The sequence below is a fragment of the Natator depressus genome, chromosome 8 (assembly GCF_965152275.1).
Source record: "Natator depressus isolate rNatDep1 chromosome 8, rNatDep2.hap1, whole genome shotgun sequence".
NCBI lineage: Eukaryota > Metazoa > Chordata > Testudines > Cheloniidae > Natator > Natator depressus.
The window spans coordinates 43,978,134-43,993,516 of NC_134241.1; the positions used below are offsets into that span (position 1 = coordinate 43,978,134).

Here is a 15,383-nt window from a genome sequence, read left to right on the forward strand (position 1 = left end):
CAAATTGGATACAATTAACTTAGGCTTGAATAGAGACTGGGAGTGACTAAGTCATTATGCAAGGTAACCTATTTCCCCTTGTTTTTTCCTACCCCCCCCCCCAGACGTTCTTGTTAAACCCTGGATTTGTGCTGGACATGGCCCACCTTGATTATCATACGCATTGTAAGGAGAGTGGTCACTTTAGATAAGCTATTACCAACAGGAGAGTGGGTTTGTGTGGGGGGGGGAGTGGGGGGGGGAGAGAAAACCTGGGTTTGTGCTGGAAATGGCCCGACTTGATTATCATACACATTGTAAGGAGAGTGATCACTTTAGATAAGCTATTACCAGCAGGAGAGTGGGGTGGTGGGAGGTATTTTTTCAAGCTTTGTGTGTATAAAAAGATCTTCTACACTTTCCACAGTATGCATCCGATGAAGTGAGCTGTAGCTCACGAAAGCTTATGCTCAAATAAATTGGTTAGTCTCTAAGGTGCCACAAGTACTCCTTTTCTCTTTGCTTCCATAGTGACTTTAATCACCCTGGATTTGTGCTGGAAATGGCCCACCTTGATTATCATACACATTGTAAGGAGAGTGATCACTTTAGATAAGCTATTACCAGCAGAAGAGTGGGCTGGGGGGAAAGAAAACCTTTTGAAGTGATAAACACCCATTTTTTCACGGTCTGTGTGTATAAAAACATCCTCACTGCATTTTCCACTTTTATGCATCCGATGAAGTGAGCTGTAGCTCACGAAAGCTTATGCTCAAATAAATTGGTTTGTCTCTAAGGTGCCACAAGTACTCCTTTTCTTTTTGTTGACCAGTATGCTGCTTGCTCTGACCAACACGTCACGAGTGGCAGTGGAGTTATTCCTTAAACTACAAAGGCAAGAGGAGTGTGACATTGATCTCACCACGCGTAGTAGCTGTACCATGAGATTGCTTGTGGGCTCGGGAAAGAAGCACTGAGCGGTGGGATCACATCGTGATGCATGTCTGGGATGACGAGCAGTGGCTGCAGAACTTTTGGATGAGGAAAGCCACATTCATGGGACTGTGTGATGGGCTCGCCCCAGACCTGCGGTGCAAAGACACGAGAATGAGAGCTGCACTACCGTTGGAGAAGCGCGTGGCGATTGCACTGTGGAAGCTGGCAACTCCAGACTGCTACCGATCGTCACTTATCAGTTCAGAGTGGGAAAGTCTACCATTGGACTCATGTTGACGGGAATCTGCAGGGCCATTAATTGCATCCTTCTCTGAAAGACCGTGACTCTGGGCAATGTGCGTGACATTGTAGATGGCTTTGCACAAATGGGCTTCCCTAACTGCAGAGGGGAGATAGATGGCACGCATATTACAATTCTGGCACCAGACCGCCTAGCTACTGAGTACATTAATCGCAAGGGGTATTTCTCAATTGTTCACTGGGCGCTTGTGGATCACCGTGGGCGTTTCATAGACATTAACACAGGCTGGTCCATGAAGGTGCATGACGCACACATCTTTCGGAACACTGGCCTGTTCAAGAAGCTGCAAGCAGGGACTTTCTTCCCGGACCAGAAGATCGCCATAGGGGAAGTCGAAATGCCCGTTTTGATCCTGGGAGACCCTGCCTACCCCTTAATGCCGTGGCTTATTAAGCCATACATGGGGCAACATGACAGAAGCAAGGAGAGGTTCAACAACAGGCTGAGCAAGTGCAGAATGACTGTTGAATGTGGTTTTGGCTGTTTAAAAGCCTGCTGGCACTGCCTCTATGGGAAGCTGGACCTGGCAGATGACAATATTCCTATGCTTATAGCCGCATGCTGTACGCTCCATCATATTTGTGAAAGGAAGGGTGAAAGCTTCACTCAGGGCTGGACTGTAGAGGCTCAGCGCCTGGAGGCTGAGTTTGAACAGCCAGAGACCAGGGCTATTAGAGCGGCGCAGCACGGGGCCACAAGGATCAGGGATGCCTTGAGGCAGCAATTTGAAGCTGAAAGGCACTAATATTTGTTGCTGTGCTCGGGAGTGCAGTGCTTGTAATGCTAGGAGGTGATTGGTGCCGACGATGCAATATGTGGGTTTAACATAATTGTATGTTGCTTTGCAGGGCTCTTTTTGCTTTTAATTAATAAAATAATGATTGCTTTCAAACCAACACAATTCTTTTATTAAAAAACAACAACTGGAGGAGAGAAGCAAACCAAAAAAACCCATCATCAGTGAGGAGGATGGGGGAAGGGGTGTCCCAGGATGGCTAAAGATTTGTGTATGTCCAGGGATCATATCCAACCTTCTCCTTTGGAGTACAATGCAGCGGGTACTGTACTTTTTCAGGGCCAAACTGCAGAGGGATGGGTGTTGAGTGCAGTGAATAGTGGGAGTCCGCAATGCTGGACTGTGATGGGGGAGGAGTGGAATGCCAGGGATATAGACTGGAGCCAGGAGGTTGATAAGAGTGTGTTAGCGGTGTCTGGGGGGTGCATGGGAAAGAGAGTTGTGACAGCGGCTGCAGGGGAGGGTGGGCGCAGAGCTGCTCGGTTTGAAGAGCTAGTATCACCTGGAGCATGTCTGCTTGTAGCTCCATAACCTTTAAGAGCGGCTCCGTGGCTTCATTCTGGTGTTCCGCATTCTCCTTTCAAAAAAAAAAAAAAAAAAAAAGGAGGACTTGTGGCACCTTAGAGATTAACAAAGGTGCCACAAGTCCTCCTTTTCTTTTTGCAGATACAGACTAACACGGCTGCTACTCTGAAACCTGTCATTCTCCTTTCAGTCCCTCTTCTTGCTGTCCTGCCACTCCTTCAATTCCTGTGGAGTGCATTGTAACATCATGCAGAAAGTCCTCCTTAGTTCTTGGCTGCTTTCTAATTCTGTGCAGCCGTTCAGCCACTGGTAACAAAGAGGGAGGCTAGGCTCCCAAGGTCATCTCTGTGAAGTTTAAACACAACATATTACAGAAGCAGTATTTTTTACAACACAGAGAACACTGATTCAGTGATTTAAAACACAGCAAGTACTCACACACCTGTCACTAACTGGCTGACCCCAGGGAAGCACACATGAGCCACAAGACCCCCCAAATGGTGAGTAGCCGCAGGGGCAGGATAAATCAGTCTTCCCAGACCCTTCTGTACACTGGGCACGTGGCTCTTGGGGAGATCCAGCACTGGGGCGGGGGGGGGAGGGGCTGATAATCATTCCTGTCCCCATCCTTTCCACAGGATGTGATCATTATAGAAGATATCTCGCTGCTGAGGGTCAGCAGGGAATCAAGGGAGGGACTTCTCCAAGACTGCGGCTTCCGCCCTGGCACCTATGCGGCTTGCGCGTCTGCAGCAGTGGTCCTCTCTCCCCCACTCTCACCCCCCCGTGATGGCACTGTGGTGCTCCCAGTGATAAAGCGCTGTCTATACTGGTGCTTTTCAGCACTAAAACTTTTGTCGCTCAGGGGTGTGTTTTTTCACATCCCTGAACGACTAAAGTTTTAGCTCTGAAAGTGGCAGTGTACTGGATAGAGTGGGTGCTACTATTGTGCAGGGCTTTGGGATAGTGGCACAGGGAGCTGTGTGAGCAGGTGGGGGGTACATGGCAGGTGGATATAGGTGCTGCAGGGTGTTGGATGTGTTGGCTGGAGCCCTGGCAGGAGGGGGCTGGTACTGGTTGGGCTTGGTTGGTAGGTAGTGGTCAGCAGCCCATAGGATTGAGTGTTGGGCAACTCCTGTCCGCATGTGATGCTGGGTAGAGTGAGGAGCCCATTGGTAAGTATGGCTGGTGCTGGGGGTGTGCGCAATGGTGGAACATGTGGCTGGCACTGACGTGTGGGTTGAGTGGTACCAGGGCCTGCTGGTAGCAGGAGGCTGGTGATGTGCGTGTACCTGGGCGACAGGTGGGAAGTGCCGCGGCACACAGTGGCTGGTGGCTGGCAGCGGGTGAGGACACTTGGTGAGTTGTGGGTGGCTGGCACAGCAGGTGGTGAGAGGCCCTGGCTGCAGGAAGGTAGGGCAGGTGGCACTGCATGGCATGGTCACTGGCTGGGTGTGCAGTGGGGTCACTGGTTTGCAGAGGGCATTGCTCAGGCGGGGGAGCGCTGTGGGGAGGGAGGGTTCTCTGTGTGGCACTGAGGATCCTCTTGGCTGCTGGGTTTTGTGCTGAATCTCCCATGAGAACTGGGGCGGGGGGCGGATGGTAGGGGGAGACTGTACCATCCTTTGACCCGCTTTACAGCGCGGCTCCCTCTGCGCAGGCGCTACTAGGCTGTGAGCGGAGGATAGAAACTACAACTCCCAGAAATCCCGGCCGGGCGCGCATGCGCGGCGGAGCCATCTTGAAATCTGAGCCGTAATCAAAGAGCCTCAGTGGCAGGAGGCGCCTCGCGGGCGGCGGGAGGTGTCGTGGCGGGCTGCTGCCTCCTCACGGCCGGCCGCGCCCTGCCCAGCCCCGCTTCGGGCCGCGCCCCGAGCCACAGGCGGGGTGGGTCAGGGATCGCCAAGGGAAGGGCTGTGGGGTCAGGGGGACTCTGGGGGAAGCCTGAGGGGTCCCTGAGACAGCCTGAGGGATCAGGGTGTTCCCTAAGGGGGTCAGCCTGGGGGGCCAGGGGGAGCCTAAGGTGGGGTCAGGGGTCCCTGGTGTCAGCTTGTGAGATTGGGGATCTCCAGGGTGGGGGGCAGCCTGTGGGGTCAGGGATCCCTGGAGTCAGCCTGTGAGGTGAGGGGGATCCCCAAGGTGGGGGGAGCCTATGAGATATGGGGGTCCCAGTGAATGCCCCCAGGAGATCTACTGCGTGAGCAGGGAGGACTCCCCCAGCAGGCCTGGGTGTGGGTCTGGGTGCTAAGGAGGAAGATGAGGGAGATCTGCCGGATTTGCGCCCGGGAGCTCTGTGGCAACCAGAGACGCTGGATATTCCACACGGCTGCCAAGCTCAACTTGCAGGTGCTTCTCTCCCATGTCCTGGGCAAGGAGCTCTGCCGAGATGGCAAAGCTGAATTTGCCTGCAGCAAATGTGCGTTCATGCTGGACCGCATCTACAGGTTTGACACGGTCATCGCTCGCATCGAAGCCCTCTCCATTGAGCGTTTACAGAAGCTGCTGGTGGAGAAGGATCGCCTCAAGTTTTGCATTGCCAGCATGTACAGGAGGAATAATGAAAACTCTGGTATTGATGACAAAGTTGTTGGGGATGTGACTGTGGACATTTCTGGCCTGCCTGATATCAGATACACGGCCCTTCTTCAGGAGGACTTTGCCTATTCTGGATTTGAATGCTGGACAGAGCATGACGAACATATCCTAGAATCGCATAGCTGTCACGCTTCGGAGAGTGTGGGTAACCGCCCAAGGCGATGCCATGGCTGTGCTGTGTTACGTGTTGCAGATGCTGACTATGAAGCGATTTGCAGAGTCCCACGAAAGGTGGCCAGGAGTATCTCTTGTGGGCCTTCCACCAGGTGGCCAGCTAGCATATGCAATGAGGAATCCTCTGTTTGTGAACCTATAACTGCTGACTCAGGAAATGCCAAGGTGCCTGTGGAAGAAGAAAGCATGGAGGAGGGGACTCCTGGGTCCTCTGTTGAATCCTTGGACGCAACAGTGGAGGTCAGCCCTCCACGACAGAAGGATGAGGAAGCAGACAAAGGTGTAAAAGGGAGTGAGAAGTGTGATGATTCCTCAGATGCCCGTACTACTCCAAACTCGTCATTGTATGGGAATAGGTTGGAGCTAGCCCTTAGCCTGATCAAAGCTTTTGACTACAAGCCTGTTCAGAGTCCCAGAGGGAGCAGGTTACCTATCCCAGTGAAATCCATCATGCCATGTTCCAAGCCTAGCCGTGACCTGGTGGATGGAAGTGCTCTTCCTGGCTCAGTGAATGCTGGTTCTGGTTTCCTCAGTACAGCCACAAAACACTTTCCCTTGGAGCTTTCTGACCTGCAGGAGCTGTGGGACGATCTCTGTGACGATTATCTGCCACTTCGGGTACAGGTAGAGGTCAATGTACAACATTAGTTTAAAAAAAATACTGATCCTGAGACCACTGTGGATTCAGATGTGCTGAGATCATATGGATAGCTAAGTGTAGCCAAACTCAGGTTAGGAATAGGTCGCTGCCTATTAACTATTTAACTGTACCCCCTCTATGCAGTCTGTTCCTTTTCCATGATCAGGTATTGTCTCCCTGCTGTGTTTTGAAGAAGTGAGCCCTCTGGGGCTTGATGTCTTCACATCTCTCTCTACTGCTGCTTCCAAAGACTGTATACTAGTGTGGGTCTGAGTTTTAGTTTGCCTTTAGTTTCCTACCAAACAAATACTGCTACTTTATTTTCCCTTGCTACTCTCTATAACTTGGTTTAAATTTGTAAGTTCCACTAAAGGGAATTGTAAGCTGCCAGAGACCTCTTCTAAGTGCTGATTTCTTTTGGCCTTTATAACTGCTCTGTTCTGATGTATCAGGAATTTTCCTCCTCTCAGACAGAGTCCTAAACTATAATCCTCCCTCTAAGGATCAGTCCTCAAATGTACACAGCACACAGGAGTACACTGGTATGTTACCTACAGAGACTGTCATCTTTGAGATGGATTTGCTTCAGTGGATGATTTTAGGGCTGGCATTCTAGATAGTTGGTTTGCCTCCTGATCCTTTAAAAAGTTCAAGTGATTAGTGGCAGATGCCACCAAAAGCCTGTGAGTTGAAGACTCTGCTTTCAGAGGAATTCCAGGTGTCTTGCCCGCTGTGTAGATTCCAGTCCACATATAGCTCTGGATTTTCTCTGTTTTGCCAGGCTTTAAAATCCTGATTAGTATGTGGCCAGAAAACTACACCTGTAACTACTTTACTACTGTGTTAATGAATAGAAAGCCCTAGTCAGCTTCAATTCAGGAATATCCATGTCAGTCTAATTGCATTCACATTAGCAGTCTTAGTGCTGTCTAATGTGCCAGCTAGCCTCTGGGACTAGAAAGATGCTTGTTTATTACTATGGCAACTGTAGCCAGTGGATACATTTCCTATTCAGAGAGCACTGCTGATTCTTTTTCTAGTCTGACATTTTCCAGAGACCTGTACTCTTTCTGCATCAGCTATGACGTGCCTTTATTGACAGGGTAGAAATTGTGCTATGCAGGAACACAAACTGACAAAAGCAACAAATTCAGTGCCAATCCACTTGTAGCTCATGATTGAAGACCTGCTGACACCACCTGAAAAACCTTCTAGTGAGGAACGGTGCTGCAGCTTCTGCCCTATTCTATAGTCTCTATATCCCTGACTGGTCATTTTTCATTACTGGGGACATTTGTACAGTATTAATAAGATTTTTTTTTCTTAATGCACATCTTTAAAGAGTGGAACAAACGTTAATTTGTATATGGATTTAAATGGCTTGGCTTTCTCTCGTGTCTTATCATCTTTGTTACATCTCAGAGTTATTTACAAAGGTTTTTCTAAACTCTAGCCTTTGTCACATGTCTGTTTCTGCAGTGATTCATCATGTTGAATTTGCAACTTCCAATTTCTTAACATTTTGTTGCCATGGTATCACCAACACTCAAGGATTCAGTGCTGGATCTGGCAGAAGGAGAAAGCTCTTACTCACACTCTAGATGGCTTTTATGCTAGAAATGGAAAGTCAGTTGCCAGCAAAGTAAATAGTTGTTGTATAAATGTTTTTTTTCTTCTTTTCCCCAGTATGAAAACAACTCTTCAAGAACCAGATATTGTGTTCATTCCATTAACATGGAAGTCTGCTGATCACAGGAGTTGCATTGCCCTAAGAAGCTGATAGGCTTCTTGTCTTTGTTCCTTGCCTAGAATAGCAATCTTTTTAGGTTCATTCATCGCAATTAGGATGTCTCGGAGCATTAAGAGCTGATAGGCAGATGACTTCTTAAGCCTGGTTGGCACTGGCATTTTCTGCAAAATGTCAAACCGCTTTCAGCCTTGCAGCTCCAGAGGCAGTAGCAACAATGCTGGCATAAACTGGCTGCCAGTGCTTTCACCCTTGTTCTGTGCAAACCTGCTCTTGGCAGGGTTAGACAACATGGTGGTTATGAAAAGCAAGTGGGCAATCTATGCTAACGCTGCTATTGCTGCTGCCCCTGCTGCAGGTGCACTGTGGGGGAGAACTTAGAAAATGCCAATGTAGAAAAATTCTGGGGTGCAGAGATTCTGTTTTTGGTACAGTAGTGCCCCAGTAATGAAGAATTAAGGATGGCAGATCCTAAGTGCCACGACTTGGCTCTTCTAAGTTGGTCATGGCTCTCTCTCTCTTTTTTTTAAATTTCCTAGTGTGTATCAATTATTCAAATATTTTAATTTTTAAAAATAATGTAATTGGGGAGGAAGGAGAATTTATGCTTTTCCTTGTGCCTTTTCAGCAGCCTAACTAAAAAGTTACAGTTTGCCTCCTGTAAGATGTGCTAGCAGCAGCCTCTGTCTGTGCTCAGGGGCTCCTGATCAGGCCAGGTAGAACAATGTGCAGGGTTGTCAGAGTGCAGAGCTTTATTAAAACCTTAAGTCCCTGGCACTTGTTCAGAAGTGATTGCTGGCCCCATTGCTTACAGCATTAAATATGCTGTCAACCAAGCAAAGGCTCTTGTCCCTCCTGAGGACTAGATCTAGACCAAATTTCAAAGCTCAGCCAAAATGATCTGTTTTAAACCTTTCACATCTATTATTTGGGGCCTGATGTTAGGCTCTTACAAAAGCAGAGGGACTGAAGAACAAGTGGCCAGTAATTCTTGATTTTCTAACCAGTAACTAGCTGTGACACAGCAGCTAGCTGATCTCATCTAGCTATGACTGCAGTCAGTGCTTTGGGCCACTTTTAGGTTTTTATTATTCAAATGCAGAGGGCTCCTTGTATTGCTTTCCCAGCAGCGTGACTCTTGTTAACAGCCTCCTCGTAGAATATGGGTCATCTCTGGCTGTCAGAGCTGCCTTAAGGTTCCTTCCCCCCTTTTCTGCTCTTCAGCCCACAGTCCGTGCTGTTCCATCCTTCAGAGGTCATGTACACTCTCACCAATCTACCAGAGATGTTGGTGCTTAGTATCTCACTGCAACCCAGAGACAGAATGCAGCAGTGCCTCTGCAGCTCTTGCTATTTGATTTATTTATATTGCCATGTATCAGGATCATTTCCCCACCATGTTGTTTGCTGTACAAACACAGGGTCCAGCCTCCCAGCCCTGAAGAGTTTACATCTGAAACTGGGAAAAATTAAAGGCTTGGGAGGGGAAGGAATATCGCATTGAAGCAAAGTGGTCAGGGTGGTGCTAGTCATAGACTTGTTGGTACAGTTTTTGTCCCCCTTTAGCTTATTATAGAAGAATGGAGGGAGAGCAAATGAGAGGATGGGGTGCAGGAGCAGAAAACAGGAGCAGAAAAGTGGAAGAGGGGGATGAAAGAAGGGGAAGAGGGTCATTGAGGGGGAGGGTGAGAATATGAGGCGGGGAGTGGGGAATAAAGGAGGAAGGCAAAGAAGAATATCAGACTGGACCAGGAGGGTGAGAAGGAACGGGGCTGCGGTGGGGGGGGGGGGGGGGAGCAGGAGAAGGTTGGAACCAAAAATCAGTCAGCAGAGAGAAAACAATACCCAGTGTTCAAAGGCTGAAGAGCGGTGTGCTGCCCCCAGGCATTCAGGGCTTCTGTATGCTTGCTGTTGCTGGGGAAGCACCCGCTCCTTTGAGCGACCCATCTCCTATGGTTATAGGAGAGGAAAACTCAGTGAAATAGAGCTAGTTAAAGTGAGCTGCCATGTGAGCTGTGTGTAGGGATGCCTGGAGCTGGCTTTGTTGTCTCCTTGCTCCTAGTCCAGAAAGTCTGGCCAAGGCATTCTCAAATCTTCAGCAGGAAGGCAATAGTGAATCTGGGCAGCGGCTGCATTTTCCCTGATAACCATTGTTTACTATTGCTGCTGATAGCCAAAAGCGTGCTTCTCACCTTCCAGACAGAATGGGTCTGAACTCAGCCCTAGAGAGCTTACAGGCCTAATTTGATGTGAAGGAGTGAGACACTAAGGAGGGCGATGACAGAAGTGTCAATCAGATTGTTATGTGATTACTCAGCGGGTGCTGGCTGGCACACAGAATGCTGCGACAAGGAAGGTGTGATTTTTTTTTTTTCTTTGCTTTCCAAGTAAATTGATGTCTGTCTTGGCTAACTTTTTCAGGCCTAGTGGCAGAAGCAAGTGGGGAGACCCGAACAAGAAGTGTTGGCCTCACAAATCATCTTAGAAAGGGCATTCCATGCATGTTGTGGGAGCAGGCAATGATATTTGTGGATAAAGTAGGGCATTGAGGTTGGCATCACGGGGAGTGGAAGGAGGAGATCAGTGCAGTGCATGGGGAGTGCAGAAGGAGATCAGCTAAGTTATGGAGAATCGTGAAGGGTGATTACAAGAATCTTGGGCTGGACATTGTGTAGACAGGAGCCAGTTTAGTGATTCAAAGAGGGTGGGAAATAGGTTCCAGTCTGGTGGTGAGGAAGGTGATCTTAGTAGCAGCAGCATTTTGGATGGATTGAGGGGGGTGATGTGGGTGCCAGGGAGGCCCCTGAGAAGGAGATTACAGTAATAGGGACAGGAGGTAAGGACCTGAACAAGAGTGTTTGCTGTTAGGTCGGACAGAAAAGGTCAGGTCCTGATGATGAAGTGTCAGGACTGGCTGGGTGTGACGGCAAGGGAGGAGGCAGCGATTATCCTGGGTTATATGCTGAGGAACTGGTGGTGGTCTAAGGTGAAGGGAGTTTCAGAATGAAGCTAAATTCACCTCCGGCCATGTTAAGCTGACCGCTAGGCACACGGGAGGGACGGGATTGGAGTGGGGGAAGTAGACTGGTGAGTTGCTGGCTGGAGATGGTAGTTGAAGCTGTATGAACAGATGAGATCACCCAGTGAGAGGGTGTAAAGTGAGAACGGTGGGCCAAGAACAGACCCTTAGAAGGGGAGGAGGTCCCTGAAGGATCAGCCAGACATGCAGCAAGAGAGGGTGGAGGTGCAGGTGGCAGGATGTTGAGAAGGTGGCTATAAGGAGCAGATGTTTTGAAATCCACATTAGGAGCATAGGCGCCAACTTTTTCCGGCGCTGTTGGGTGCTTGACCCTGGCCCCGCCCCGACTCCACCCCTGCCCCGCCCCCATTCCAACCCTGTCCCCAAAGTCCCTGTCCCAACTCAGCCTCCTCCCTGCCCCTATTGGACTCCTTCCCCAAATCCCCGCCCTGGCCCCGCCTCTTCCCCAAGCGCGCTGCGTTCCTGCTCCCTCCCAACGCTTGCCGCTGCGAAACAGCTCTTTTGCAGCAGCAAGCGTTGGGCGCTACAGGGAGAAGTGGGGAAGGTGCACTCAGGGGAGGAGGTGGAGGTGAGCTGGGGTAGTGGGGCGGGGAGCTGCTGGTGGGTGGAGAGCACCCACCAATTTTTCCCCATGGGTGCTCCAGTCCCGGAGCACCCACAGAGTTGGTGCCTATGGTTAGGAGGGCCACCACCACTCTGAGCACTCAATAGAAACCAAGAAAGGACTCAGGCCACCCATCCTCTCTTCTGTCTCTCCAGAATCTGCCTGAGGACCATCAGCAGCTGACTCAGTGTGACTCTGTGGCGAGTGGGCATGTGTCTGAATCGCACGCTGCTGAGCTGCAGGACAAAATCCAGCAGTACAATTCCACCAACAAGGTATTTGTTCACTGGCAGCATGTTCAGCTTCTTGAGGATTCTCGTTTACCTTAATTAGCAATAGCCATGAAGGGTCATCGCAGGCACTGGAAGTTGCACAAACTGAGATGGTGCTATTGGCCTTCAACAAGGCTAGGATGTGCTTCCTTTCCTATAGCTATGCTATGCAGCTTCCTTCCTTATGCCAGTTCTAAAGCAGTGTTTGAAAGACCTTCCCCCATGCCAGGGGGACTCCATAGAGCCATTGGAAGAAAGATGCCTACATCCCTGAGCTCCACCCACTGCCTGCCCCTCCCACTCTGGCTTCTTGGCTACTGCTTCTCTGTGGTGAGCCTTCTGCAGGCAAAGAGAGGGAAACTGCCATGGAGACAGCTGGCCTCCTTTTGGTGTGGGGTGAAGGAGGTCAGCCTGCAGACGGGCCCACCCTAGCGTCCTTTAAAGGGCATGAATTAAAAATTAGCTGAACAAGAAGATGGCCAGGTTAAATGAATACACATGGGAAGGCATAGCTGGTTTTATATATGCCCACTGTGGTGCTGTAAATTAACTGTAACTGATCAGGAAAACACCACAGAAGTCATTGTGAACAGCTCCATGCAAACTTCTGCTCAGCATGCAGCAGCAGGCAAAATTGCAAAGTGTTTTACCACCCCTTTCTTAACACTGCTAAATATAGTCTGTTACGGTGCCCTTGTATAAATCCGTTGTCGTCCATAGCTGGAACACTTAAGTTCAGTTTGGCCAGCCTCGCTCAGGAAGAATAACTCCAAAAGAGAAAGGTCTGGAGAACAGCAGTGAAAATGATTAGGGGTGTGAAATTAAAAAGACAAGGGCAATTTAGTTTCAAAAGAAGCCAAATAAGAGGTAATGTGCTAGGTGTATAAATTAATGAGCAGTATAGAGATGGTCATTTGGGAGTATTTGAGAATGAGTGTGGTATCAAGGCCATTATAGATATTTACCTTCTCATAATAAAAGATGTTTAAAAGGCAACATTTAAAACTGATTAAAATAAACACTTTTATTAAGCAACTTAATCTGTGGAAGTCACTTCCACATGCTGTTATGGAAGCAATTGAGCAGGATTGAGAAAGATTTATCTTCTATTACACTAGTGAGGATGAAAACATAGGAGGTGCTTTGGCACTCATGTTTCAGGGCATAAACCAACCTTCCCCTCCAGCCATGATGTTGCAAAACTTCTGTGTGGCAGGGGAACCGCTAATCAGCACCTGCCACTCCAGCCCCAATCAGGGAAATGGGTTGGGGCTGGGTAACTAGCTAGGACTGGCCTGGAAACTGGCCCCACCTGCCAGCCTCATTAACAGGGGCTAAATGCTTGGGAGGCCGTGAGTCCGGAGGGCAGGGCGGAGGCCAAGAGGGGAGAGTAGGCTCAGAAGGAGCCAGGAGCCTGCTACCCTGTTGCCACGGAGGCCTGTGCTAGGCCAAACCTGTAAATACTCTGTAAATAGTTGGAGCTTGGTGGTGGGGACCAGACACAGGAATAAAGAGCATGGGTGTTGCACCAGCTTGAGGTGGTCCTGACTCATTGGGGAGGATTTCACTGTGTTGAAGCTAGGACACTGGGCTGGATGGACCATGCATTTGCTCGAGTATCGTGTTACCTAAATCCAGGCAGTTGCTGCAAGAGTGAGTGGCTGGATGGAGGGTGCTACCTGGAGAAAGGGAGGAAGAGTGTAAATATGTAGCTGTAATGCTCTAGCGGTACTGGGTGAGTTGGAGGGAAAGGAAGTGGCCTCTGGGATATGTGGGTTCTGTTTGGAGGTTCCAGATCTCTAGGAGTACCAAGGGCTGGAACCTCTCCTCCCCTTTTGAAAGGGTTGGGGAAATGAGCAATCGAAACTGGGAATGGCATTAGGCAGCTGAGTGTTGGAGACTGTATCAGACAAAGTAAGCAGGGCTCTCCGGGAGGATGCGCAAGGTGTTGAGATGCATGGGGTTGGAGGCCAGGATTCCAGCCCCTCCCTCAGACTGGATCACTGGGGGCTGGAAGCACAGGTTCTGACTTTCCAAAGTGCCGGAGGCTGCGTGACCCCAGCTCTATCCCAGGCCTCGCCCCCACTCCACCCTTCCCCCAAGGCTCCATCCCCACCCCGCCTCTTCCCACCCCTGCTCCACGCTGCCCCACCTCTTCCTGCCCAGTTCAGTCCCCTCCCCCGAGCACGCCATGTCCTCGCTCCTCCCCCTCCCTCCCAGCCTCCTGCATGCTGCAAAGCAGCTGATTGCGGCGGGGGGAGGCATGGGGAGCGAGGGGGAGGCACTGATCCACAGGGCGCACTGGGGTGGTGGGAGGAAGCTGATGGGGAGGCTGCCAGTGGGAGCTCAGCACCCACTATTTTTTTCCCCCATGGGTGCTCTAGCCCCAGAGTCAGCAGCTGTGGCTGGAAGTTGGCCTCAGTCCCTGTGAAAGAAGGGAAGGCCTTGCATTGCCTTGTTGCTACTCTCTCCACCCAGATCAGGAGCAGCAGAGCCAGACTTCAGAGGGAGCCACTTTGGTCTTGGTCTGGGGAAATAAAGAGGAACCTCTGGGCTCTGTGGACTCAGTATGGTGTGGAGGGATTCTTGGGGGCAATTTGAGGACCTTTTGGGCTTGGTAACTAAACCGTTGTGTTCTGTGTGTTCAGTTGCTGCAGGAAAAGCTAAATGAGATGAATTTTGAATTAAAATCTGTCCAGGAAGCATCCCAGAGACAAGATCGTACAATCCAGAGTCTGAATGAGGCCCTGAAGAGCAAAGAAAGTGAGGTAACTAGCACTGCTGGGGAGGGCCGGTGCTGTGCCCTTGTATAGGAAATGTGGATGCAGGGAAGCATGCTATTCTAGCGGCAATTCAGAAGGAACCCTTCAGTCATCCTTGGACCTTGCTCATTTCTCCTGTGACTTGTTTCTGTCAAAGCACTTACAACAGGCAGAGGCAATCTGTGCCCAAGACTCCTTGGGGTGTGGGGCTTGCTAACGGTTGGGTGTCCTATCCCCTATCTTGCAGACAGAGGAGCTGTATCATGTGATTGAAGGGCAGAATGAGACCATGGCCAAACTACGAGACATGTTACATAGAAGCCAGCTTGGACATTTGCAGGTACTTCCCTGTGGGCCCCTCCATCCCCCAGAAGTGAGGGGCCTTTGCCTTTAAAAGAAAATTGGAAAGCCTTGGGTGTTTCACTGTCACAGGCTCCTTCATTGTTCTGAACAGCTCTTGTGAGCTCACGCTTAAACACTCTCACGTTTCTGTTCTCTCTTGTCAGACCTCGGAGGGCCTATCCCCTTCCCAGCAGCAGCACATGGCACTGCTAGATCTGCAGAACACGCTCTTCTGCACCCAGCTGGAGATACAGCAGCTGAAGAGGGGTCAGCGGCAGAAAGAACACCAACTGGCTGAAGCCAGGAGAGCTACCCAGCTTCTAGAGGCTGCTGTGCAGGAGGAACAGCAGCTGAAAGAGGTGTCGTGGAAACACAATCAGGTATGGCATGCTTCAGCAGTTGAGCATGGCCTGATGCCACATGCAAATGACAGTAAAGCGTTTTTGCATATGAAGAACGCAAACCAATGACCTTCATGATGCTTATATTAGCTGAATGTCTTAAGTGGGTACTGTGCTGTGCATTCTCTGTCTAATTTGTGTTAGCTTACATTCAATAGTACGTGCACACAATCAGTGCAGAGACTGAATACAGTGGATCAGTAGTGGCACTTACTGGTATGTTTTAACTGGTACAAATGTCCTGTTTC

At 49.9% G+C, this 15,383-nt stretch overlaps 1 protein-coding gene across 16 annotated transcripts in view; it reads left to right on the plus strand.

Annotated features, from left to right (window-relative positions):
• The window catches only part of PDE4DIP (phosphodiesterase 4D interacting protein), a 153,528-nt gene that overhangs the window by 70,062 nt on the left and 68,083 nt on the right, over nucleotides 1–15,383 (plus strand). For 5 of the 16 annotated variants that reach the window (XM_074960872.1, XM_074960881.1, XM_074960880.1 and 2 more), the window contains exons 9-12: nucleotides 11,514–11,633; nucleotides 14,279–14,398; nucleotides 14,640–14,732; nucleotides 14,899–15,114. In XM_074960872.1, coding sequence (XP_074816973.1) covers nucleotides 11,514–11,633; nucleotides 14,279–14,398; nucleotides 14,640–14,732; nucleotides 14,899–15,114 — 549 coding nt within the window. Of the gene's footprint in view, nucleotides 1–4,727; nucleotides 5,952–11,513; nucleotides 11,634–14,278; nucleotides 14,399–14,639; nucleotides 14,733–14,898; nucleotides 15,115–15,383 lie in introns of those variants that run through there. The other 11 variants (XM_074960867.1, XM_074960870.1, XM_074960876.1 and 8 more) reach the window with 5 other exon arrangements.